This window comes from Petromyzon marinus, chromosome 9 (assembly GCF_048934315.1).
Source record: "Petromyzon marinus isolate PM22_M1 ecotype Great Lakes invasive population chromosome 9, UKy_Petmar_22M1.pri1.0, whole genome shotgun sequence".
In the NCBI taxonomy this organism is placed as follows: Eukaryota; Metazoa; Chordata; class Hyperoartia; order Petromyzontiformes; family Petromyzontidae; genus Petromyzon; species Petromyzon marinus.
In genome coordinates this window covers 15570737-15596525 of record NC_133675.1, presented here as the reverse complement: position 1 = coordinate 15596525, position 25789 = coordinate 15570737, and the positions used below count along the sequence as shown (strand labels likewise).

General features: G+C 47.8%; 1 protein-coding gene across 2 annotated transcripts in view; it reads right to left on the bottom strand.

Annotated features, from left to right (window-relative positions):
- Positions 1-25789, bottom strand: part of LOC116940448 (dedicator of cytokinesis protein 1-like) — a 337619-nt gene that overhangs the window by 274031 nt on the left and 37799 nt on the right. For both annotated transcript variants that reach the window (XM_032950283.2, XM_076065949.1), the window contains exons 8-20: positions 24150-24292; positions 23339-23420; positions 21615-21750; positions 20741-20816; positions 19967-20046; positions 19002-19127; positions 18461-18585; positions 16548-16646; positions 15786-15858; positions 14332-14435; positions 3654-3825; positions 2265-2362; positions 1864-1953 (exon numbers count right to left, since the gene is read on the bottom strand). In XM_032950283.2, the coding sequence (XP_032806174.1) occupies positions 1864-1953; positions 2265-2362; positions 3654-3825; positions 14332-14435; positions 15786-15858; positions 16548-16646; positions 18461-18585; positions 19002-19127; positions 19967-20046; positions 20741-20816; positions 21615-21750; positions 23339-23420; positions 24150-24292 (1404 nt within the window). The remainder of the gene's footprint in view (positions 1-1863; positions 1954-2264; positions 2363-3653; positions 3826-14331; positions 14436-15785; positions 15859-16547; positions 16647-18460; positions 18586-19001; positions 19128-19966; positions 20047-20740; positions 20817-21614; positions 21751-23338; positions 23421-24149; positions 24293-25789) is intronic.

Genomic DNA, 25789 nt, shown 5'->3' with positions numbered 1-25789 from the left:
CGAGCCTCCTGTTTTTAAGGTATTCATACATGTATTCATCTATGTTGGAGTCGATCTCTAGGAGATGTAGGCCAGGTTAAAATGCCACGTGCTGCTGATGCTGTGTGGCCAGGAATTGGACCATAGTAACCAGGATCATAGCGCAGCACAACGGACATTCTTATGCGTGCACATGGCCAGTGAATATCATTGCACACCCCCAACTCATTATTCTGATGACCCACCTTTCGTAAAACCGAAAATAGAAAAGTCTGAACCCCAGACAGCAACAGCTGCCTAGCACTCCTTTGCAATTATAAAGAATGGCGGCCTGCTGCAGGAGGCTGCTACGTGTGGGGCGTGCGAGCAGTACGGAGAGAGGGCAGGATAATGAGACGGGCACTAGGGTGGCAACCGGATGTAGGGAACCGAGGGGGAAGAACTGAAGCCAGAAAGAGGTGGTGAAACCGTGACACCAGACCTTTGAAGTCAGGTGTCGTCTGTGAAACGTTTGCAGGAACTGGAAGAAGGGAGGAAGCGATGGAGAGGTGTGGTCGTACACCAACCGAATTGGCCACAGTGACCTCTTGACTATTGACTTGCCTCTTGCTGCAACGTAATGAGAACGCTGTGCTAATGTGATGTCTGAAGACTGAGCAGGGACTTAGTGAAGATGCAAAGGGCTTAACAAGGACAAATGAGGTGGCACATTAATTGATATTTAGAGGGAAGACGCTCGCTCTCCATGGGACACCCAGGAGCGAGCGGGTTGGATAGACGCATTCATTAGCACTCAATAGCACTAAAGACTGGGTCATAGCATTGGCTGCAACGCAGTGCAAAATCCAAACACACCATCTTGTGGCACAGGGAGAATGTTCATACCAAGCTATCAGTGTGAGTGTAAAACAGGGTAGCATGTAGCAGGAAGATATAAACAAAATCAATCAAACGCAATGGAATCCTATAGAGGTATTGATGTGTGTGTGTATATATATTTTATTATGAGATATACTGCATGAACACTCGTGAGCTGGGTTCACTTTTGCGTGGACCTGCCCTGTGATGACCCGGGCAAAATGAATCTCGCACACATCTGGCCATACGAGGTCAGCCACTCAACTCGCGAGGTGTGGGCCACACCTCCCCTTCGAGTGCCGTCTCCGCCATGAAGGGGGTGCTCAAAAACTCAGCGGGTAGTGGTGTTGAAGGGCACTCAGCTCAAAATCAGTTCGACGTGAACTCGAATTCTAATCGCGGCTAGATTTGGCACAATATCCCTGCGAGATCAATACCAAAAAAACTACATTGTGAAAAGTGCTACGGAGATTCAGGGCAAAGCCATAAAAATGTGGAACTTGCACTCCTGGTTCCAAATGCCAACAGTGAGGAGTAGCACCTATTTATCTTTTTTGAGAAGTTGATGCTTTGCCTTTGAACTTGTCCTGAATGTAAAAAAAGGAGCATCTGCCTTCAAAATCTATAATGTTAGCCAAAGTACACACCACAGTCAATCCACTCAATCGAGAGATGGGGCAGCTTTCATATCCCGCGATGGCAAGTCCACATTCCCATGGCGGGAACTAGATATTTTCCACGTGTTGACATGTACTTATGCAATTTGAACTTATATACCTAATCTATTTTACGTAATTTATTTTTAGCAGTGATTTTCTTTGGATGCCTATACTTTGCACTCAGATGGTTTTGTATTGTTTGTTGCTGTAGCCGCCCCTACTGGACATCTGTAAAAAAAGAGCAGCTCATCGGATTTTTCCAGGATAAATAAAGGTTCTTATTTTGTGGGAGAGAGGGGGTGTTGTGGTGGGGTCGGTCAGCGTTAGAGGTGGACTCTGGATGATGGGGGCGGGGAGGTGGCCTTACCAGGGCATCGAACACGAGGCGGTCGTAAACCTCACTCTCCGAGTTCTCCATCATGATGTTGAAGAGTGCGTCCAGTGTGTCCTGCAGGAACTGTTCACCACAGCGGGAGGCCGGGGCGGGGGGGGGGGAACAGGGCGGCAACGTGAGGCGACACGAACACGCACAACAACAACCGCCACCACGACGCTTGTGCCAGGCTGTGTGCACTTTAAGGCCACGGGAAGTGTCGAATGCCCCCGCTAGCAGGAGGTCACGGGACTGACTCGGGCGCCATAGGTTCACGTCCACCGGCCACACGCAGCAAGAGGCAACAGGGCCACACAACACCAAGACGAGGTGCGACACCGCGCGTTGCAGGCCCATGCGCTGCTGTTGGTCGTGGGCACAGTGCGAGCCCTTGCCTTGACCACCTCCTCGCCGTTGACCTTCATGAGCTGCCTCAAATTGGCCTCCAGGATGTTGGGGTTGGAGCGCCACTTCAATAGCCCAAGCAGTTCCACTGTGAAACAGAGACCACCACCACCACCATCATCATCCACTGTATGCTGGGGATTTACTGATGGCCTAATAATAGTACCAAGTAAATACTAAAACCTGGCAAATTTTGCTCGTTGCTTATATTGTTTATCAGTACTGTGTGGATATTTAACGTTTTATTTGATCTGCAATCACTTCCTTACTTATTAATGATCTCAAATACCCCTTGGTTCTGGCAACTTGAATGTACAACTGCATGGGAGAAATTATACATAAAACAAGATGATGGGGATGATGATAGTGATGAAAATTGAATTGTCACCCTATTTCAACAATCATGGGGCAGCGCTCATTAACATCAATGGCCCTGAGCCACTGGCAGACATTGCACATTCCTACGGCAGGTTCCACTATGTCCATGAGAGAACCCATTTGACTTTCTTTCAAGTAATATTCATTGTATGAACCATAGAATGGTGATGAAAAGGTGAAGTCTTTCACCATCCTGGCCTAAATACATGGCCACTCGTAACCTGTAATCCAGGTCGGCTGGAGCTCTAACGAGGGCACTCCAATTAGCACGGCTGACTATGTAAGGTGCGAAGGAAGTTGAACATCCATACACACTCCACTTTTGGAAGGTCGGTTTGCAGTCAACTCAGCCCATCTGAGTACCACTTATGTGGGAAATCAACAGCATTTATTCTATGGATAGAATGGGCACCACGTTATACATGTGGAATTTTCCATCACTTGTTCAATACCACAGATAAGCACTGGCGAATTCTTATTTGAGTAAAGATATACTTTAACTTTCGAATTACAAGTAGGTTAGAGCCCACAACTAAGACACCGACGTCTCTTCTTTGAGACGGAATGAGACAAACCATGCGTCATTTTTTGTGTATATATGTAAAGGTCACGCTCACCCACGTATGTAAACATCTGCTGGTTGCTGTAAATCTCACGACAAACATACGCGGCTTCACAATTTCACACGCATGATTTGCTCACAAATTTAACGGCCATGCAACTTGAGACATGACACGAGAGATAAAGCAACGGCCAACACTCGTTAGAGCACCACGACACACTCGGGCACTTTTTAATTAATTTTGCGACAATCACTAAGCGCCACGAATGATTAAAAATAAAAAAAAACTGACGAAACGAGACCGGAAACACGACAACAACTCGGCAAACGGGTGACCGGTCGGTCTCACCACCGCCGCCAAGTCACGAACGGATTCGGGCATGGCGTGGGCGGAAAACGCGGTGCGAAAACGAGGGCGGGGGGGGGGGGTTACACCCACCGTTCTGTGTGAGCTTGGTGGAGCAAACGAGCGTGGAGATGTAGAGGCGCTCCTTGCTGACCGCGAGGCTGCTGGCAGGCAGCGGCTTGGACGGTGACTGCAGGGTGGAGCGGTCATCCATTGACGTGAGGCCCAGATACGCCGACGCGTCCTCCAGCTTCTTAGTGTCGCCCTGCGGGGAGCGAGCGGGAGAGGGCACGAGGGTCGAAGGCTTGAGTCTACTTGCCTGGCAGAGCGATGTGGGGGGGGTCACAGCGAAGAAAGTGTCCGTCGTGCTGGCTACACGGGTCAGTTTAAAAATTTTAAGCGCATCCCCCGAGCGAATGAGTGAGTGTCCACGCTCATCTCAGTCTCCGGCTCTTAAGGGGGCGCTGAAGGATCCCCGTAAAGCATTTAACAGAGTTGTGCCCCGTGTGTTAAGGGAAGACGGGTTGGTAAGGAAATATTTCACAGAATATCTGCTGAAAAATTCTTAAAAGTCACACAATGTCATACACTCCACAATGAGATTTGTTGCCACGTGGGGGTCAAACTAAACTTTTTTTTTTATTCTCAGAGCCAGAATTTTGTCAAATTAATTGCAAAACCAGTTTTAATATGATGGGATTTTTGTGCAGTCGTTGGTGATCAGGCCAATATTATAAACTCACTACACTTGAGAATCTCAGCTAATCATGGGTGGATGCCCAGAATGGAATCCAGGATCTTAGGGCCATTTCTGTGGCTCCACCTTCCAAGCCACCCGGCCACCTCAAGTAACTGCCATTTTTAACATGCAAGGTGTGCAGGCAATCGATGGAAACGGCCACCATTGGAAAATAATGATGCAATCTTTTAACTTGGGGCCATCACATTGAAAGGCCGCTGCTGATTTTGCATAACGATGATGCTTTTCTTGTCATTTCAGGCAGGTTCGCAGGCAAAGGTGAGCAGAGAGTTGAATAGCACGGAGAAAAATAAGAGTAATTCCTCCCGTGTAATGCGAGGACCCCCCCCCCCCCATCAGTGGTGCAGAAGATGTATCACTGCAAGAAGATGGACTACTCTCCCTATATCACAATCTTACTCAACTGTAGTGCATTCATTACGACTTATCGAGCTGTCATGGTAGACTCAGAATGCCTACAGAACCCTGTATTCCACACCGGATGTTGTGCATTAACTTGCGAAAACTGTTATAAATCATCCAGCATGCACCTGTCTTCACCCACCCGCCCCGCAGTGCTCGGAGACATGGTTCGTCTTTGTTTGCACGTGTGCGTCGTGGGTAAAGGTGCAATGCATAACGTTTGCTTAATATGCGAGGGAATTGTGCAACCTCTGCGTGTAAACGTGTGCGCACGCGCAGTGTGCGTGCGATTTGTGCGTTTACAATTAGTGAGTAGTGTACAAGTGTGACTGACTTAGTGTAATGTGTTGAAACGTGTGCGCGTAGTGTAGCGTGTATTTGCGTCATACGTCAGGGTGTTGTGTGTAATGTATGTGCTTACGTAACGAGTGCATTCGATGTGCGTGACAAGTGCGAACGGTGTATATATCTGCGCGCAGCGTGTACGTGTGTATCGTGTGCACACGTGTAGGTGTTTGTGTGCATCACGTTTGATCTGCAGGTATGTAACGATGCATCAATTCAGACCAGAATCGATCGTGACATGCAAGATGCGCGAGCACAAATTGCGCGTAACACACTATTCATTTTCGCAAATTGTGAAAATGATCCGATAATGCTATAGATGACAAAGAAAACCGTCCAAACAAAAGTGGGAAAAAAAAAACCCAACGACAATGAGATGGAAGAATGAAAACATTATCAACGCCCAAATCTGAATTGTGAACCCACATCATGACAATTCATGAAGTTGCACGTGGAGTTGACTCGTGACATGCCCCAGAAAACGTGTGCGTGTAACGTGTGCGCGCGTGTGTACATGTGAAGCATGGGTGTAAATGTGTTTATTGAGCGCGTGTGTAATGCGTGTGCAACAAGTGCACGTAAGAATGTGGTCTCTGTGTGTGTATGTGTGTATAAAGTGTGTGCGTGTGTAGTACGTGTGTATAACACTCGTGTAGCGCGTGTTTGTGCGAAGAAGAGTGTGTGAGCACAAACGTGTCACGTGTACAGTGTTATGTATGTATATTGAGCTTCTTACGCACCGTACGTAGCCAACTGTGCTAATCGGAGGTGCGGGGAAAGACAACAAACTATGTATAAACGTTCCAGAGTTGTGGACAAGTTATACTGACGAACTGCATAAAAACAACGCGCAGTTTTGCGTCAAGAGATAGCCCGTGACTTCGTTCGAAAGATATACACGCAAGAAGTACGGAATGTGTTGCGTGTGTGCGTTTAATGTGCGTGTCGGTAGGTGCGTGCGAGGGCAGTGTAAATGAGTACCTGGCGCGGTGTGTAAACATCGCCACTGGGGGGGCAGCCGGGCGTGGTGCTGGCAACCCATTCCCTCGTGTACCGTTCCGGCCTTCATAGGTACTACTCGCTAACAGCACTTGCCCCAACAGTCTGTTCAAGGCTATACGAGATATCTTTGTCTTCGCGAGCACGAGCACGGGCGTGGGCGTGTGCTTGGGAGTGGTGGTGCGGTGGTTGGTGTTATTCTACGTTCCTTGCGAGGTTGGTTCAACTCCCATGCACGTGCGTAGCAGGTGATCTCCGAACCTGACTTGAAGACTCCCCCACCCCCCACCTACATAAACTCTGCCTTCACAGTGAGCACTCGATGGGGAGTGTGAAGATCAGGAAACTTGGCGTGGCGCTGGACACACCACTCCTTGAATTCGGTGTCAGCTTCAACCGGTGCTCGCGAATGGCACACAATCCAGCCAGCTTGAAGGGTTGCCAGTTCACACCCGGTCGAGGGTCAGCTTTGCTTTTCGTCCCTTCAGCGTTTATAGAAAAAAATATATATATCGAGACTATATCGTAATGGAGAGACTTTTGATCATCATATGAATATGCCAGAGCAGACAGGTGGTACCAACTAAGGAAGCACATTTTAAGCAATGGCCTTTTATTTGTACAACAAATATGAGTGTATTACTTAATAACCCCACTCATTTGAAGTAGATATTGCATAATTTCCTGTGTTTAGCCACATAGAACCACGAGGAATCCTGCCAGCTCAGGTGGTAACGAAGAGGACAAACATCTGAACATGAATTCCTGCAGTCACGAAAGTTTCAAGTCAAAATGTATTGGTCCTGAGCTCATGGATTACACCTCTACCTCGGAGGCATCTAATTGATATGAGCACTGCCACAGTGCTCATTTGAGCAAGCCAACACACTTTGGCTTGATTCCAAACAAGAAGCTAACTTTGACAGGCTTACAAAGAGCCGAAGTGCAAAAACGAGCCATTAATCTTCGTCTCCGTGCACAGGAAGGCCAGTCCAAGCGAAGAGGGTGTAAGCAACCGTATTAATCGGTGTAATTGTTGCCCAATAGTCCGGTGCGGCTATCATTAAAGTCGTTATTATCGGCCAACGCTGCCCTCGGCGGGCGCGTGTCGCCAACCACCCCGCACGTGCTCGCTCTCTCTCTCTCACAAGCTCTCTCTCACAAGCGCTCGCTCTCTCTCACAAGCGCTCGCTCTCTCTCGCTCTCTCTCTCTCTCTCTCGCTCTCTCTCTCTCTCACAAGCGCTCGCTCTCTCTCACAAGCGCTCGCTCTCTCTCGCTCTCTCTCTCTCTCTCTCGCTCTCTCTCTCTCTCACAAGCGCTCTCTCTCTCTCACAAGCTCTCTCTCTCACAAGCTCTCTCTCACAAGCGCTCGCACTCTCTCACAAGCGCTCGCTCTCTCTCGCTCTCTCTCTCTCTCACAAGCGCTCTCTCTCTCACAAGCGCTCGCTCCCTCACAAGCGCTCGCTCTCTCTCTCACAAGCGCTCGCACTCTCTCACAAGCGCTCGCTCTCTCTCACAAGCGCTCGCTCTCTCTCGCTCTCTCTCTCTCACAAGCGCTCGCACTCTCTCACAAGCGCTCGCTCTCTCTCACTCTCTCTCTCTCACAAGCGCTCTCTCTCACAAGCGCTCGCTCTCTCTCGCTCTCTCTCTCTCACAAGCGCTCGCTCTCTCTCGCTCTCTCTCTCTCACAAGCGCCCTCTCTCTCTCTCACAAGCGCTCTCTCTCTCACAAGCGCTCTCTCTCTCTCACAAGCTCTCTCTCTCTCTCACAAGCGCTCTCTCTCTCTCACAAGCTCTCTCTCTCTCTCACAAGCGCTCGCTCTCTCTCTCACAAGCTCTCTCTCACAAGCGCTCGCTCTCTCTCTCTCTCACAAGCTCTCTCTCTCTCACAAGCTCTCTCTCACAAGCTCTCTCTCTCTCACAAGCTCTCTCTCTCTCTCACAAGCTCTCTCTCTCTCTCTCACAAGCGCTCTCTCTCTCTCTCACAAGCGCTCGCTCTCTCACAAGCGCTCGCTCTCTCTCTCACAAGCGCTCGCTCTCTCTCTCTCACAAGCGCTCTCTCTCTCACAAGCTCTCTCTCTCTCTCTCACAAGCTCTCTCTCTCTCTCACAAGCTCTCTCTCTCTCTCTCACAAGCGCTCTCTCTCTCACAAGCGCTCTCTCTCTCACAAGCGCTCTCTCTCACAAGCGCTCTCTCTCTTTCTCTCACAAGCGCTCGCTCTCTCTCTCACAAGCGCTCGCTCTCACAAGCGCTCTCTCTCACAAGCGCTCGCTCTCTCTCTCTCACAAGCGCTCGACGTCCCCCAGCGCTCGTTTCCGAAAATGCAAAGCCGTCGTCGAGACACAATCTGCCAGGAGAACATCTGCTGCGTCTAAATCTCACGCCAGTCTCTGGGTCGTCGCTCCGCATCGTGAGGAACGAGACGGAGCACAAGGCGCTAACGAGCATCGGAGAGGGCTACGGATTGTCCTCGGTTCTAGGAGCTCAGAATGAGAATCAGAATATTTCTCTATACTGGAGGAATCCGATGAGCTATAAAGCTCTTTTACACAGATGTCCAGTAGGAGTGGGTAAGAATGTTAAAACGAACAATACAAAAAAAAACATGGTAGTATATACAAAAACTGTTACTAACTCATAGCTGAGAGGGTTACTGATTACCCGCAGTTTTAGAAGTGAATTGATTCATTCAATATGTCGTACGTTCAAAGTGATGTAATGTTATTACTATATCATCTTCATCAATAACTTTATTCTAAACAACATATATTAAGTAAATTTTACCAAAAAAAAGTACATTATTGTTGGCTTCTTTAACACGAGATGAGACCCCTCCTATACTGATCTGAGCATGGACACTCTTTTACTTTGACTTCGAATCTGTCGGTAATTTGATTACTTTTTGCACAATTTAACTTTTAATCTTATTCTACTTTAACCCAGACCTGCCTTGCATAAAGGATGTGCATTTAAATTATTTAAATAAATCATTATGAACGTCGAGAGACAGAATAACAACAACAAAATCCAGAAAAACGCATGTCAAAAATATTATAAATTGATTTGCATTTTAATGAGGGAAATAAGTATTTTACCCCTTCTCAATCAGTAAGAATTCTTGCTCACAGGTGTCTTTTATACAGGTAACGAGCTGAGATTAGGAGCACACTTTAAGGGAGTGCTCCTAATCTCAGCTTGAAGCAATCAATCAATCAATCAGATTCCAAACTCTCCACCATGGCCAAGACCAAAGAGCTCTCCAAGGATGTCAGGAACAAGATTGTAGACCTACACAAGGCTGGAATGGGCTACAAGACCATTGCAAAGCAGCTTGGTGAGAAGGTGACAACAGTTGGTGTGATTATTCGCAAATGGAAGAAACACAAAAGAACTGTCAATCTCCCTCGGCCTGGGGCTCCATGCAAGATCTCACCTCGTGGAGTTGCAATGATCATGAGAACGGTGAGGAATCAGCCCAGAACTACACGGGAGAATCTTGTCAATAATCTTAAGGCAGCTGGGACTATAGTCACCAAGAAAACAATTGGTACCACACTACGCCGTGAAGGACTGAAATCCTGCAGCGCCCGTAAGGTCCCCCTACTCAAGAAAGCACATATACATGCCCGTCTGAAATTTGCAAATGAACATCTGAATGATTCAGAGGACAACTGGGTGAAAGTGTTGTGGTCAGATGAGACCAAAATGGAGCTCTTTGGCATCAACTCAACTCGCCGCGTTTTGAGAAGGAGGAATGCTGCCGATGACCCCAAGAACAACATCCCCACCGTCAAACATGGAGGTGGAATCATGCTTTGGGGGTGTTTTTCTGCTAAGGGGACAGGACAACTTCACCGCATCAAAGGGACGATGGACGGGGCCATGTACCATCAAATCTTGGGTGAGAATCTCCTTCCCTCAGCCAGGACATTGAAAATGGGTCGTGGATGGGTATTCCAGCATGACAATGACCCAAAACACACAGCCAAGGCAACAAAGGAGTGGCTCAAGAAGAAGCACATTAAGGTCCTGGGGTGGCCTAGCCAGTCTCCAGACCTTAATCCCATAGAAAATCTGTGGAGGGAGCTGAAGGTTCGAGTTGCCAAACGTCAGCCTCAAAACCTTAATGACTTGGAGAAGATCTGCAAAGAGGAGTGGGACAAAATCCCTCCTGAGATGTGTGCAAACCTGGTGGCCAACTACAAGAAACGTCTGACCTCTGTGATTGCCAACAAGAGGTTTGCCACCAAGTACTAAGTCATGTTTTGCAGAGGGGTCAAATACTTATTTCCCTCATTAAAATGCAAATCAATTTATAACATTTTTGATATGCGTTTTTCGGGATTTTTTTGTTGTTATTCTGTCTCTCACTGTTCAAATAAACCTACCATGAAAATTATAGACTAATCATTTCTTTGTCAGTGGGCAAACGTACAAAATCAGCAGGGGATCAAATACTTTTTTCCCTCAATGTAGGGTAGTGTAATTCAGCACGAAATGCGTCTAGGATCACAGAAGCAAAACCAAACCAGAAAATAACGCCTAACAGGACAGAATAAAACGTGTTGCTCATGTTCGTAATAAGAAAACCATCCAGTCCTGTAATCAAACAATGATCTGTCCCTGGCGAAACGGAAATGTGAGCTATGCATTTCGCTGCATCGGGGCCGTTCAATCTCTGATATCAACAATCACGAGCCAATTTCCATCCCTGTCGACACGTCTGATCTCGGATAAATTGCTTCCGGATGTCTGTGGGATGATAAGCCTTCTGGCTGAGACATATATTCGGTCTCTAAGCAAAAAAAACAATGTTTGACTATTGGAATCAACAGTCAAAAAATGGTCAGTGAAAGTGTCTGAGCTAGAGGTGACTGCAATCTTCACTGGAGGCCCTGCACCAGCAGTGGAAATTCCAAGTTACTATGGCAGGGGGTAGGGCTTTCAGAAGAACAGCCAGTTGACTTGAGTGATGGGCTGAGTCGACCCCCGACCGCGATTTGAACTCGCTCCGATCGTAAGCAAAGTGATTTTGCTACGGCATCCACCAGCCTGCGTGTTTTTAACTGTCAGTGAGAAGTCACAGCACGTTTCAGTCTCGACAATGAATCAGCACTGCAGCGTGAATCAAACTTGCACAAATGACAACAGTGGTTGGAAGCAGTGAATTTATCTCTCGACCTATTACGGTCGGAACGCCGCAGGGGTCTGTTTTAGGCCTACTGCTGGGTTTTATTTATGTGTAACATCTGTCGACAACATGCTATAAAACTAACATGTGGATGGAATCGTGTGTGAGTGTGTGAGTATGTGTGTATGTGTGTGTGGGGAGCGATAGTACAGTGATGAGAGAACTGCGCTACGAACCCGGTGACCCGAGTTGGACTCCCACTCACGGCCAAGAGCAGTCTAGATAATCTGAACCGATCCTGGACCTCCTCTACGTCCATTCAGCCTCAAATGAGTACCCAGGAAGGTGTGTGAACATCGCCACTAGGGAGACAAAAGCGGCCAGGCGTGGTGCTGGCCACCCACCCCCTCGTGTGCCGTGCCGGCCTTCATAGGTGCTCACTCACAGATAGCTTGGTGCACAAAATCAGTAAATGGTACAAATATTTAAATCTCTTTTTTATTAAGGACTATAACATGGCGTATTAATGGGTTTTTCAGAAGATTCCCACATAGGCATGTTTGGATAATTTCCTTTTTAAGGAGTTTTTGTTTCACTTTAAAGTAAACAAAAACAGCTCAAGAAACGCTACTCAATATGTAAGAAAAACACTCAGTTAGTTCTGTACAAAAGAGTTTGTGAACCCATTTTCTGCACCGCTATCTGCTGGTTAAGCAATTTGACGTATTTGTACAATCCACCAACCCTGGTCTCTCAAGCGATGGATTGCAGTCATGTGGAACCACCACTCCTAGGCATCTCCTACGTCAATTCAGCATTAAAATGGCATCTATTGAGGTGCGTAAACAATCAGTCCTCGGGTGACCAAGGCGGCAACGCATGTCGCCTGTTGCACTACCCCCTTAAGAACTGCGCCGCCCTTAATGGACGCTCAGGGCATTTGCTGGTACTGTCTACGAGGCGTCACGGGAAGTCTTTTCTGTTGGCAGCCAACGACCCTCCGCTGCTACTGTGCGCACGACGGAGGGCATGCTCCATCAGCGGCACTCTACAGCGGCACAGCTAGCAATGCCTGCGAGCGAGCAAGCACCGTCAGGACAAAACGACGCTCGTAAGAGCAACTCGCACCAAGTGTTGCGGCATATCAACTTAGCTGCTCAACGGCTCCACCACCAGACTCGACGCGTAAGTTTAACGAGCAAGTTACAAATCGCCACTGGCAAGCCCTGAGCTGGCGTTGGTGAAGTCGACTTCACAGTCACTCCACAGGACGGAAATAAATGGCGACTCGCCAACCCAACGCCATGAGCAGAGTTGGTCGAGCTGACCTCCGCCCTCAATTTGAACTCGCGACCTTCCCATGGAGAAACGGCATTTGAAACCACAGTGCCACCTGGCCGGAATACTACATCGTGCACTGCATCGCGTACACTAAAACGTGATATGGTGTTCACCGAACTTCCCACTGACACCGACACAGTGAATGGAACATCAGCCCAAAGTACTGAAGTGGATCTCTATTACTCTGGCTTCCACAGTTTAAAATTGCTTCGAGGAAACGTTGACGCGTGCACTATTCACCAGTGCACATCCCTCACAGATGCGGTATCACTGGCTTCTCTTGGATTCATCAAATCATCAACGACTCACCTAGCAAATGTCAATGAGCCTTAGTACAAGGCCATGTGCACAGGTCATCGCGGATCGATGCAACAGATCACCACTCCCCCCCCTCCCGCTGCTGTCCCAAGCGAAATGACCGACTGAATTCCTAGAACACTCGTCCCAGTTGTGTGCAAGCATGCTACGCTACTACGTTAAATGTTTTCGGTTGAGAAGGAAGCAGATTAAGGGGGAAACTAAGAGGCAGTTTGGATAATAGTCAAGCCAGCTAATAGGTCAGCTTGCTCACAGACATATAGGCTAATTAGTGAAGCAGCTTAGTAAACAAACTGTATAATTGGCTAGCAAGCTAATAGGCACTCTGTAGGACTGATTGTATAAGAGGCAAGCCACCTAATAGCCAGGCCAGCTACAATCCAGATAGTTTCATAGGATAGTCAAGTAGGCTTACACAAATTCACTTGTGAGGTAAGAGGCTCACAGACAGGCCAGCTCTAGACAAGGTTGCCAAAAGGCATTCGAGCTAATAGGCAGGCCAGTAGGCATGGAACAGCACATTCATTCAGCAATTACAATTGGCTCTTACACCCACAAAACATGAATCAAACAGACACATAAGATGCCACATATAGGCCAAAGGAGTGAAGAAAACTCGATAAAGGAGACAAATAATAAAGCCAAAATAAATGATGCCAGTGTATGGAATAATAAATATCTATTCTTTCATCCTGAGCCTAAAATCGCTGGGAGGAGGTTAATATTGAAATTCCCGCTATATTGCCGGCAGTCTATTAGTTAAGCTGGCTGGCTCATAGGGAGGTTGGTTAATCAGTAGGCAAGTGAATAGGCAGGTTGGTTAATTAGTAGGCAAGCGAATAGGCAGGTTGGTTAATCAGTTGGCAAGTGAATAGGCAGGTTGGTTAATTAGTAGGCAAGCGAATAGGCAGGTTGGTTAATCAGTAGGCAAGCAAATAGGCAGGTTGGGTAATTAATAGGCAAGTGAATAGGCAGGTTGGTTAATTAGTAGGCAAGCAAATAGGCAGGTTGGTTAATCGGTAGGCAAGCGAATAGGCAGGTTGGTTCATCAGTAGGCAAGCGAATAGGCAGGTTGGTTAATCGGTAGGCAAGCGAATAGGCAGGTTGGTTAATCGGTAGGCAAGTGAATAGGCAGGTTGGTTAATCAGTAGGCAAGTGAATAGGCAGGTTGGTTAATCAGTAGGCAAGCGAATAGGCAGGTTGGTTAATCGGTAGGCAAGTGAATAGGCAGGTTGGTTAATCAGTAGGCAAGCGAATAGAATGGTTAATTAGTAGGCAAGCGAATAGGCAGGTTGGTTAATTAATAGGCAAGTGAATAGGCAGGTTGGTTAATCAGTAGGCAAGCGAATAGGCAGGTTGGTTAATCAGTAGACAAGCGAATAGGCAGGTCCGGCTAGTTCGAGCCAGCCTGGAGATGTACCTCGTCAATGTTTCTGCTGCGACGGATTTTCGCGTCATCTACAGATTCGAATTACCTTGTAGACGATGAGCGTGTGAGTGTTGTCCAAGAGGGTGGTGCCATCGTATCTCATGAGCTTCACGAACGCCATGCCAAACACCTTCTCACTGCGGTCTTTGGCTGGAGACAACATCAAAGGGAACACACAGAGCGTCCCGCGGTTACAAGGAGAGCCGCGGGGATGTTACACGCCGGAGGACCCAAGCCCTCTGATCCACGCCACTGGCGGTCTGTCCAGTGATGTTTTCAACCACGTCGCAGCGTGGATGTGTAAAAGTCTGTTTTTTTTTAGATAAGGCGTAGTTGAATGTGGAAAAAGCAAATCGTGAATGTGTGAATCAGAAGCAGATGTTCACCAGATTAAGGAATTTGGCAAATGATCCCAATCCAGAACCATGCAGGCTTCGGTGACACTAATCTGGACATTTTTGTTACTTGGAAACTAAATAATAGCCAATGGAAAAAAATAGGTATACATTATAAATAACTCTAAAAACGTCATATATTACAACAAAAAATCTTCAATGAGTCTGCATACTTTTTCAGAGGAGATATATACGCGTAAATTATGTTTTGCTTGCGAAAGAAAATTAGATAGACAAAACCAATGCAAGCAAGGGATGAACACTCAACACCAACAATCTACTAATCCTGCTTGCTGTATCACCATCTCCTGCACACCTCGCAGTCCAGCAGGTTAGGTGTAAAATGACACGGTCACGTTAATAACAATAATCTCCATTTATCTGGGAACAGTTCGCAAAGTCTTAAAAAATTGCTTTCAGCAGGGTCCTACATTAGGGCTATTTGGACCAACATCGTGAATGACTAGTACTGTTGTGGCATCATGTGGGAGAGGACCAGAGAGAGCAGAGAAAACCCAACAAACATAACGAGGTGGGGACACACAGCACTACCATCTAGCGGTCACCTCGCAGCAGCACCGTGCCTACTATGCCCGATGTAAGCCGTACTGGCCACCCATTCAACTGCGGTGGCCATGCGATGTTATCTCCCTCTCCTGGCACACAGGAGGTCGTGTTGTATATTTGAAGTTTGCATGTTCTCTCTGTGGTCACGTGGATTTTTCTCCAGAGTCCTCCAGTTTTTCTCTCCATTTATAAAAAAAACACGAATTTAGATTTGGCTATAATTCCCCTTTCAAAAAACATGACATAAGCCACTTCGATGGCCTATCATGCAAGTGAAAAAAGTAAATAGTTACTAACCAGGCTCAGACCGGCTAAGCTTCTGAGATGTGATTAGAAGCAATTGAGGTAATTTAATCACGTGAATAATGCCCTCTGGGTAATCCACCGACTCTGCTGGTAGAGCATTGAACTAAGAGGTATGTGCCACCACTCCTGGCATAAACCATCTCCCCGTGAGCAGAGTGCTGTGGGTGTGGAGAGACTGGCAAGAACGCAAGCGGGTGCGAAGGCGTGTTGGTGTCGTTGGTCCTTGACTCACACTCGACGGAGGAGCGGTGGCGAAACGTGAACCTCAGGTGACTGCGATACATGTCTTCAATGGGCACTGCCACCTGCAAACGACGACACAGATAAAGATCCCCCAATCACTCTTACAGACCACTAGGGCCGAGCGCTATGAGCAAGCACTTATTTAGTTAGGCCAACGTGGCAGTTGCAGATGTCTCCATAACGCGAATGTTCACACAATGCCTGAGCTACTCAATTAAGATTTAGTCAACCTAGGGCACGCATAGGTTTGGTTAGGATTCCAATTACCACTGTCGTTCCACATGGCATGAAATGAAACTTAGATTACTGGGGTTTCAGGGGAGTGTGTAAACCACAAAAACATTGCTTACCCACACACATCTAAACACGCTTCATCTACGCGCATGCACATACGGATATACAGGACACAGAGAGAGCATGCACACGCAGCATGTGCTACCAGCACAGATGTACAGCAACAGGTCAAGAGGAGGGCACACAAGACGTGCACAGTGTACACACACACACACACATATAAGCTGAAGAAATTTAATAAAATAATATCAGTGGTGAAAAAATACTGAGGAAACATTTCGAAGTAACAAATGACACGAGTCATTATTAATGTGGGGCTCTTAAATTGAAGAAAACACTCATTTGCGAAAATGGAATGTGGAGTTTCCACCAGCAGCTCAGGGCTGCTGAGCGATGGCCGTGAACACCACCTCACACACCAATGGCTTTGTGGGTAAATTAATGAGACGTAACTCACCTTGACCGTCTCAAACCACTGGGGTGCCTTGACCTGGTAGTAAACCACCGACTTGTACTCTGTTACGGGGTTGGTTCCAGCGCCCAAGCAGATAACATTCTGACAAAGACAAAGATCCTTCACTCAGACTTGCAGACACAAGTGCTGTTAGCGAGCACCTATGAAGGTCAATACGGTTCCAGAAGCGGCAGTGTGATCAACATCAAGCAAGCAAAAATCTCTATCAGTGTTCATCTTGACAGAAAGCTGCAGGTACCCATTTAGGGCTGAGCTGACCTAGAACAGATCCAAACAAGGTTCATAAAACAGGAATGTTGTGCATGGCCAAGAATCAAACCTGGGCTTGGACGGGAAATCAGCCTGGACCACCGATTCCCCACAAACACACACACGTAACATAGCGATCCATTTTTACCACTGACCCATCTAGAATTATGGTGGGGCCTGTGTGTAACAGAACAATTGAAGCTGAGAGTTGGTGGATTACTCAGATTTATGAAACTCCGAACAATATCCCAGCTGGGATTGACTCAGCTTCTCATCCTTCAGGGGATAATACAATGAGCAACTCAGTAGCACTTTATAGAATGCCAAGAGTTTGCATCCTGTGGAGAGAGTGGGCCCCCACCATGCAAATGTGAAAATTTCACCAGTGGCTCAGGGCCACTGTATGAGATGAATATGCAGCAATACTTGTTGGAGCAAGGAGACACTTCACCTTCGCTCTGACATCACCAAAACATAAACGTGACTTTATTTTCTAAAACTACACCTTTTTCGATCACGTCCATAGCTGAAGCATTACTGATCAGTTGAGTTAATTGCCGAAACAAACGGGGCAAATCCTGTGAGAAAAATAGAGTTTATTTCCAAAGCAGTTGCTACAGCAGCGAAGCCATTGCTTGGGCAAGGCACGCAGATGCCCTCTGGTGCGCGCGGTGATAAATGCATGCCCACGTGCACGGGTAAACGTGCAGACAAGCTGGTAGCGGAGCATGATCACGGACTTAGTTTGCGGACGGAAGGACGTTTTTATTAACCGCAGCCCTCCGCTAATTTTTGGTGGGGAATGTGCAAAGCGTTCTTCTTGCGGGCCACAAAGTAGACGCCAAATAACCCGCGGACATCGCCATTTGCCAAGTGTTGGGTAATGTTTGGTAACCCACCGGTCAAGGTAAGGCAAAGCGTATCACAGCTCAAATGAGCAATGAGGCGGTGCTCATATCCATTGGTGGCCTTGAGCCAGTGATGGGAATTCCTCATTTCAACAGCAGGGGCCAGGCTCTCTTTAGCTCAGCTCCTGCAGACTTACGTATTCTATCACCGAAAAGGAAATATGAGCTGTCAATCCCCCAAAACAGTATATTCACTGAATTACTTTCTGATTTTAAGCCGGGTACGCTAATGATATTGCATTCAAATGTCGAGGAAATGGCAGCAGAGCAAATAGGTTCCAGTCCCACCCACGAAGATTTGAGTGTCATTCCCTTGTAATACCCAGGGGGGATATCACCACATAATTATATATATATTTTACAAGCAAAACATTCACTATGGAAATTCCAGAGCACCCTGATGCAGTGACTTCATGAAAAAGAGTCTTCATCTTCAGCGAGGTCTTCTTGGATGACCGGCTCGCTACACAACAACAGGACTTAGAAGCACTTAAATAAACTGTGCATCTGTCTCAAACGGTGTGCACCTACATCGCCCTCCAAAGCGCAGCAACATGTCGGGCTGGTGCTACCCCACCCGACGATCACCTTTACTGCCACAGAGTGAAATTCACGCCCTTCCCCCCCGCCAATCCCTGGAAATTCGCAACCACATTGGCTGCGAGCTTACGGATGGGAGGGCATGACAACAACATCGAGTGATCCTGAGCAGTGTTTTAATTGGGAACGGGGCGCTACCTCCAAGACTTTTCCTTCCTCGTCGCAGACGCACATGGTGACCTCGGTGTTTTTGGGCGTCGTCTTGTTGCCCTTGTCGAACTCCCCGTTTAACAGGGTCACGTAGATGTCGTTCCTGACGTCCCCTGCGATGCGGCGTCACGGTCACGCAGGAAACAGCAGCAGCGGCACACGGCAACGTAATGTTAAAGTCACTAACGTCTTATTTGAATAAATAATCAAGCCAAAGCTTGATACACACAGTCAACAACTGAATTTATTGGCAGGTGTGACAAATTCACACCTCCGTGAAGGTGCGCCGATTTGTCCTCCGCACACCATGTTCTCGCTCCCTTTGTCACATCTGTTCCCCGAATATTATTATTTGTTCGAATCCTTCTTCATATGGTGAAACAAATCTCCCCATGGGACAAGGATAATCTCCGCAGGAAGCCTACTATATCCATAGGCTGAGTGCTATTGCCGGAGGTTGACTGATCGTTACCGGCAAGAATAGATGACAAGAGGACATGTAATTATAATTGTTATCGTTGTTACGCACCAGGCATGATGATTTCTGGGAAGCCCAGCTTGCGGGCGATGGCTGTGGAGCGATCGACCAGATGGGGGAACTCCTGGCGGATCTGCTTGATGTCGCCATGAAGCATCTTCAGAGAGACGTAAAGGCCTGTGTATGGCACCAAAGACAAAGATCCCCCGTATAGCCTTTAATAGACTATTGGGGTAAGTGCTGTTAGCGAACACCTATTAAGGCTGGCACTGCACACGATGGGGTGGATGGCCATCACCACAAACAGCTGTCTTTGTCTGAGCAGTGTTGATATTTACACACTGCACCAATGTACACATTTTTAAGGCTGAGTCGAACCTTGGGGAGGCCTAGGACCGGTTCTGATATTCAACATTGATATTGGGCATGCGCGGGAATCGAACTCGGGTGGCTGGGTTCACAGCACAGTGCGCTAACCCCCGTGCCGCCGCTACCACTATAGGGGTGTATAGTGTGTGTCCCACACATCATGACAGAGATCCCCCAACAAGCCGTACGCAATGCGGGGGGGGGGGGTGGGGCAAGCGTGTGGCCAGGAACACACCAGGCACCTTTGTCTGATCTTTACACCCTGCACTGTGTACTCGTATTAAGGTGAAGTTGGTCGAGTGCGGGCCAAGAATAGGTTCCAGATGCCACTTTGCCAGAGTTCAGGATGGCAGATTCGCCCATAATTACAATCAGCAACTGCTGATGACGTACGTGACCAACCAGTGAACATCTAGGATGCTGTGGCTAGCCAGGCTTGTTTCAGGAACGCGCACAAGAGGGAGACATTCATTTTGCACTGGCCCAGGAAGCGGTAAGTACATAAGGCAAAGTCAACCCTCAGGCTTTTACTGACATGCAGTTACAAAGAATATATGGTCTCTGCTGTGCACGCTGCAACACAGGAGCCTCGGGGCACGACCCTGCATTGCATCGGCGCCATCGCCAGCAGCCAACGTCGCACTCACCCTGGCCCTTGTGGTTGACCTCCTTAGACGACACGACCTTGCTGATGACGTTCTGGAGGAAGTCGTTTTCTCCTGACAACCTGAATGAGAAATTGGAGGTGAGGTGGCGGGGAGGGAGGCTTTGTCTTTGTCACCTGGCTGGGCATTAATGTTCCGCAGCGTACATAGCAACGCACGCCGCATGCACGCCGCATGCACGGCGCACAGGGGAATACAGCAGTGTGCCCGCGGATAGGCAGGCGGAAGCAGGAACACGCTCGGAGATGGAAAAGAGGGAGGTGGACAAATAATGCAGCAAGCAGGAGGAGGAGGAACAGGAGGAGGAGGAACAGGAGGAGGAACAGGAGGAGGAGGAACAGGAGGAGGAGGAGGAACGGTTATGATGAGGCCTTCAGGGGCCCTCCGGTTTTTCACTCAACATTTAGAGACAGGCATTTTGAGTATTTGGCTGCGATAAATTCTCACGTAATAAGCCACTTCGTTGAGCTTTAATTTGGGGCCAGGTTTCTTCTGAAAAGAGCTGTATAGCTCAGCGAGCCTTATCTGGCATAATAAAAAATAGTTGATTTTTTCAGATAAAAATCTGCACAGCACTCCGAACGGGGCGACCGTGAAGCTACCTACCTGGAAGATATTTTAAAGGCCCTGTGCTGTGATTCTTTGAGGGCACTGGGTGACGTCACGTGACGGAACCCCGTCCGGGGCTCGGCAGCACAATACTCCAACGGGTGACGCGTCACGCCGGGCGAGAGGGGGGAAAGTGGAACTACTCACTGCTGGAAGGGGATGAAGTGCTCCTTCTGCTCGTCACTGTCCCCCTTGCCGTTGATGATGTCGGTGATTTCCATCACTGCGGCGCAACAACAACAATAAGCGTGTAACGATTTGTGACGATTCGGGGGTCACGAGATTCTAGAAGAAGTCCTTTTTGCCTCTTTTGTGCCATCCAGTTCGTATGAATAATTTACACGAAGCATAGTTGATTTTTATGCAAACAATCTGATTCAATTTTAATCGACGAATCATTTAGACTTCTACAAATCTGGGAGCGTTAACTTGAACCACACAAATGGCTTCTGAAAAAGCCACACACCTTGGAACGTAGATATTTCCACATTCCCAGGTGATCGATTCAAATGTATATTTTGAAATGAGTCAGGGTAATCAAGCAAAAAAGGGTAATGCTCATCTCTGTTGGTATACCGAGCCAGTGGTGTAAATTCCACATGCCTATGACAAGGGTCAGATTAACCACAGGAAGGCCTCAGTTGACTGCCCATAAGCAAAAGTGACTGTAAGAGCATTCAAAAGCTCAAAAGCGCAGTGAAACACCGATCCTTAAGGCCTGCTGTTTGGCGGATTACTTTCAATTTTTCCTGTTACTTCTTTATAAAAAAAATTTCCTTTGGACACACTGGTCCTCGCCAGAACAATGTAGACTTTCCACCACTCGCTCAACGCTACCAAACAGAGAGTAGAACCCTTATTACCACACTTGACCAAAAGAAGGGAGACAAAACTGCGATTTCTCAAGAGCCCTTGTGCAACGGGGTTTTTCTTCAAGGGGCCATGGTACGAGGGGCGGGAAACGCTGCTGCTGCTGCTGCTGCGACGATGGGCGCTGCTAAGGTCGCGCGCTCGCAATTACCGGCCACCCCGAAGGGGCGGCGCAGCCCCGAGGTGCTCTTCTTGGGGTGGGTCTCCTTGAGGTCCATGTAGCCAATCCGGATGATCTGGCACACCAGGCAGATCCTGTCCCGCTTCAAGTCTCTGCTTCCAAGGTCCTTTTCACAAAAAGTGGACATCCCAAGGTGGGAAAAAAAGGGATAAAAAGGGGAATTTTTTTTTTCGTGAAAAACGAGCCAGCCGCTGATTCAGATGTAGAGGAAGACGTTACCCAATAAAGATTTTGTGATATTTTATTTCAATGTCAAAACCGTATTGATCCACAGCGAGGCGGCAGTTTGTATGTTGCCGAGTCCCTCCCGCCATTCCAAATAATCACTCAAAACTCTCCAAGTCAATAGCCACAAGTGACCATATATCTCAGTGTCATTGGAATGGACAAATTGTTCATGTTTAACCATTGCAACGCTTGTTCATCACCCTGGTAATGGCTTTCCATGTTAAGGCGCTATGGAAATGGTCACTGTGATTATTATAGATTGTTTTAACTGCATATTCATTCACCAATTTTAAATTCCGAGCTATAGGACGGTGTGCTACCATATTCTTCTCCGCGGTACTGGGCTCCACGTTAACTAACGTGGAGCAGCTCCAAACGTGCACCATGCAGCAGCACGATGTCGCTGGGGCCACGGAACTCCCACCTCGTCAACTGAGGTGAAGGAATTTCGTCGAGGCTGTCATGTCCCGAGGAAGGTGCTACGGAGGTCTCTCTCCCTCTCTCTCTCTCTTCTGTACGGATTTGAATTGAGTGGCCACCGTGAATCGATTTCTAGGTTTAAAATCCAGCTGCTTCGCTTCGGAGGAGAGAAAGTGAATGTCACTTTTGCCCTTGGAGGTTCGCACCGCAGTGGACACGAGCTCACGGTGGGCTCCACCGTTTGATGTGGCACACCGCGGATCCGTTGCGGCGATTCGTCTTCTGCTCAGGCTGCGTGCCTCGCCGTCACATGACCATCACATTCAATTCTTTATTATCGAGAATGACGCTTCAAACTCGATGCATTACAGCCTGACACAGGCCAAATTTTGCGTGTACGAAATAACGTCTTTATTGCCTTACTTGAAAACATATTAAGAACAACATTGGCTTGGTGTTCACATTTTAATACAGGTCTATGATTAATGGTATTGATAAAACTGTTTTTTAAGCCCATGCTTTATGTACAATACAATGCAATCTGAACTAATGGAACATGTATATGCCACAGTTTGATCGGATTAATATATTTTTAACGAGGGGGCTCACAATACTGAACAAATTAAATTGAGCACCAGCAAACGCCCCGAAGAACATGGTGATGATTTTTTTTTAAGATAGAGAGGAATCCCTTCTATTTATCCAGCTGGTAAGGTACCACTTTGGCAAGAGTACTCATCTCAAAACCCAAAGGTCACAAGTTCAAATCCCAGTTACGGATCAACAGGTTCATAAATTGAGTACCACTTTGTGGGAAGTAAACAACAGCTAATCCCCTGCCATAAGAATATGTAACTTCCACCTCTGGCTCAGGGCCACCAATGAGATGATCTCCACCCGTCACTGGTTTAAGCAGGGGCACGCTTTTATACTTTTGGTTTTGAACGTCATTTGGCAAAATCATGGCCCCTTCAATGCCCCGAGAAACCAGGAGCGACTCCGCTACCGGTCGTGCAACAGGGGCCAGTTTCAGAGCGAACACTCACGGTGAAGACGACGCGCAGGTTGTTGAGCTTGTTGATGTCTTTGGGCATCCCTTGGCTGCCCCACTGCACCAGGTAATTCTCACTGTCCTCGTGGGAGGGGATTGTACAGCAAAAAACAACATGGCCTAGGTCATGTGCGCTCAAATCCAACCTGCAATCTCTGGCAATTAAGATACTTTAAACTGAGATTGACAGCTGCCATTCGAAACGTACTGCTATTCTCAGGAGGGCTTTGAGTTAGATACCTGTATAAACTTAGCAATGTTGAAACCTTTAGTACATCGATAATGTTAAAGTTATATATAGGTGGTGTATAGCAGTCGATTGATATTGGGAAATAACAAGCTCAAATCCCAGACGTGGATCAACATAGCCCATCATTCTTCAAATCTTAATAAGATGAATACCACTTTGTCAAATAAGGACTTGTTTCATGTATTACTTCAAGCGTGCAAAAGTTGTTTACAGGGCCTTTGATGATGTTGAGCGTCTCGCAATTCAATAAATAGGTTTGTCATGGGGTTGTGCTGTGATTCAAGAATGTGTGCTTCACTTCCGCCGTTGTAACGGTGGACCCTCGAGTGGCTGCAATCGATATAAGTTTCAAAAACAACACACCTCACCGCGCCTGACAAAAGGCACGTATCGTGAGCATGAGGATGAATGATTACACTCCAACTGCTCAACCTACCCTTCTGTCAACTTCACAGATTGCTCTGCTCATGGATCAAATTCAGCGCCCACACACAGAGTAAAACATTTGCATTAACACCGTGTGACGTCTCGTTGGTGACGCCGCAAGAAGCCTCACCTGATGAACATCCCCTCCGCGGGGTCGTAGAGGGACATGAACACCTCCGACTCTTCACCGATCTTGCACACAAAGTTCTTCACGGTCACAAAGAGGCTGTGCGAGTGCATGCCCGCCAGGTTTGCCCGGAACGCGTCCTGATTCTGCGCGAGGTGAGCACGGAGGGGACGGGGAATCAAGTGTTATGGGCATGTTTTGCTCGCACCTCCAACTTTACGATCGAACGCCTATTTGTCTGTTTCGCGAAACGTGTGCGCGTTACAAATTGTTTCATTTTATTACCATTATTACGATTGTTTCTTTGTTCAAATAGGCAAAAAATTGTATTAACAACCAAGACCAGACATCGGAAGGAGTAGGCAGTATGAATCTTTCCCTGGATCGTAAAGATGCAGCGGTACAATACCAACACCGTTTCTTGTAAAAGCTATGGATACTAATATAAAAAAAAATCGGCTATTGTTTAAAGAAAATCCAAGTGTCTCTCGAAGTATCAGTGCTATTGCTAAACATGAGCCATTGCTATAAATTCAACATTCCTATGCTAGTGCCCAATCACATCATTACAAAAAAAACACTAAGTGGTACTCAATTATTTTATTGACCACGAACTGGGACTTGAGACATTGACAGAAAATCTGAGTGAGTGGAGTGTCTGCCTGTGCGCAGTGAGTGAGGCAGTGTCTTCGTACTCTGAGCGAGGCAGTGCTGAGTGTCTGTGTGCTGAGTGAGACAGTGCTGAGTGAGTGTCTGTGTGCTGTGAGTGAGGCAGTGCTGAGTGAGTGTCTGTGTGCCGTGAAGGAGGCAGTGCTGAGTGAGTGTCTGCGTGCTGTGAGCGAGAGAGTGCTGAGTGAGTGTCTGCGTGCTGCGAGTGAGGCGGTGCTGAGTGAGTGAGTGTCTGTGTGCTGTGAGTGAGGCAGTGCTGAGTGAGTGAGTGTCTGTGTGCTGTGAGTGAGGCAGTGCTGAGTGAGTGTCTGCGTGCTGTGAGTGAGGCAGTGCTGAGTGAGTGTCTGTGTGCTGTGAGTGAGGCAGTGCTGAGTGAGTGTCTGTGTGCTGTGAGTGAGGCAGTGCTGAGTGAGTGTCTGTGTGCTGTGAGTGAGGCAGTGCTGAGTGAGTGTCTGTGTGCTGTAAGTGAGGTAGTGCTGAGTGAGTGTCTGTGTGCTGTGAGCGAGGCAGTGCTGAGTGAGTGTCTGTGTGCTGTGAGTGAGGCAGTGCTGAGTGAGTGTCTGCGTGCCGTGACGGAGGCAGTGCTGAGTGAGTGTCTGTGTGCTGTGAGCGAGGCAGTGCTGAGTGAGTGTCTGTGTGCTGTGAGTGAGGCAGTGCTGAGTGTCTGTGTGCTGTGAGTGAGGCAGTGCTGAGTAAGTGTCTGTGTGCTGTGAGTGAGGCAGTGCTGAGTGAGTGTCTGTGTGCCGTGACGGAGGCAGTGCTGAGTGTCTGTGTGCTGTGAGCGAGGCAGTGCTGAGTGAGTGTCTGTGTGCTGTGAGCGAGGCAGTGCTGAGTGAGTGTCTGTGTGCTGTGAGTGAGGCAGTGCTGAGTGAGTGTCTGTGTGCCGTGACGGAGGCAGTGCTGAGTGTCTGTGTGCTGTGAGTGAGGCAGTGCTGAGTGAGTGTCTGTGTGCTGTGAGTGAGGCAGTGCTGAGT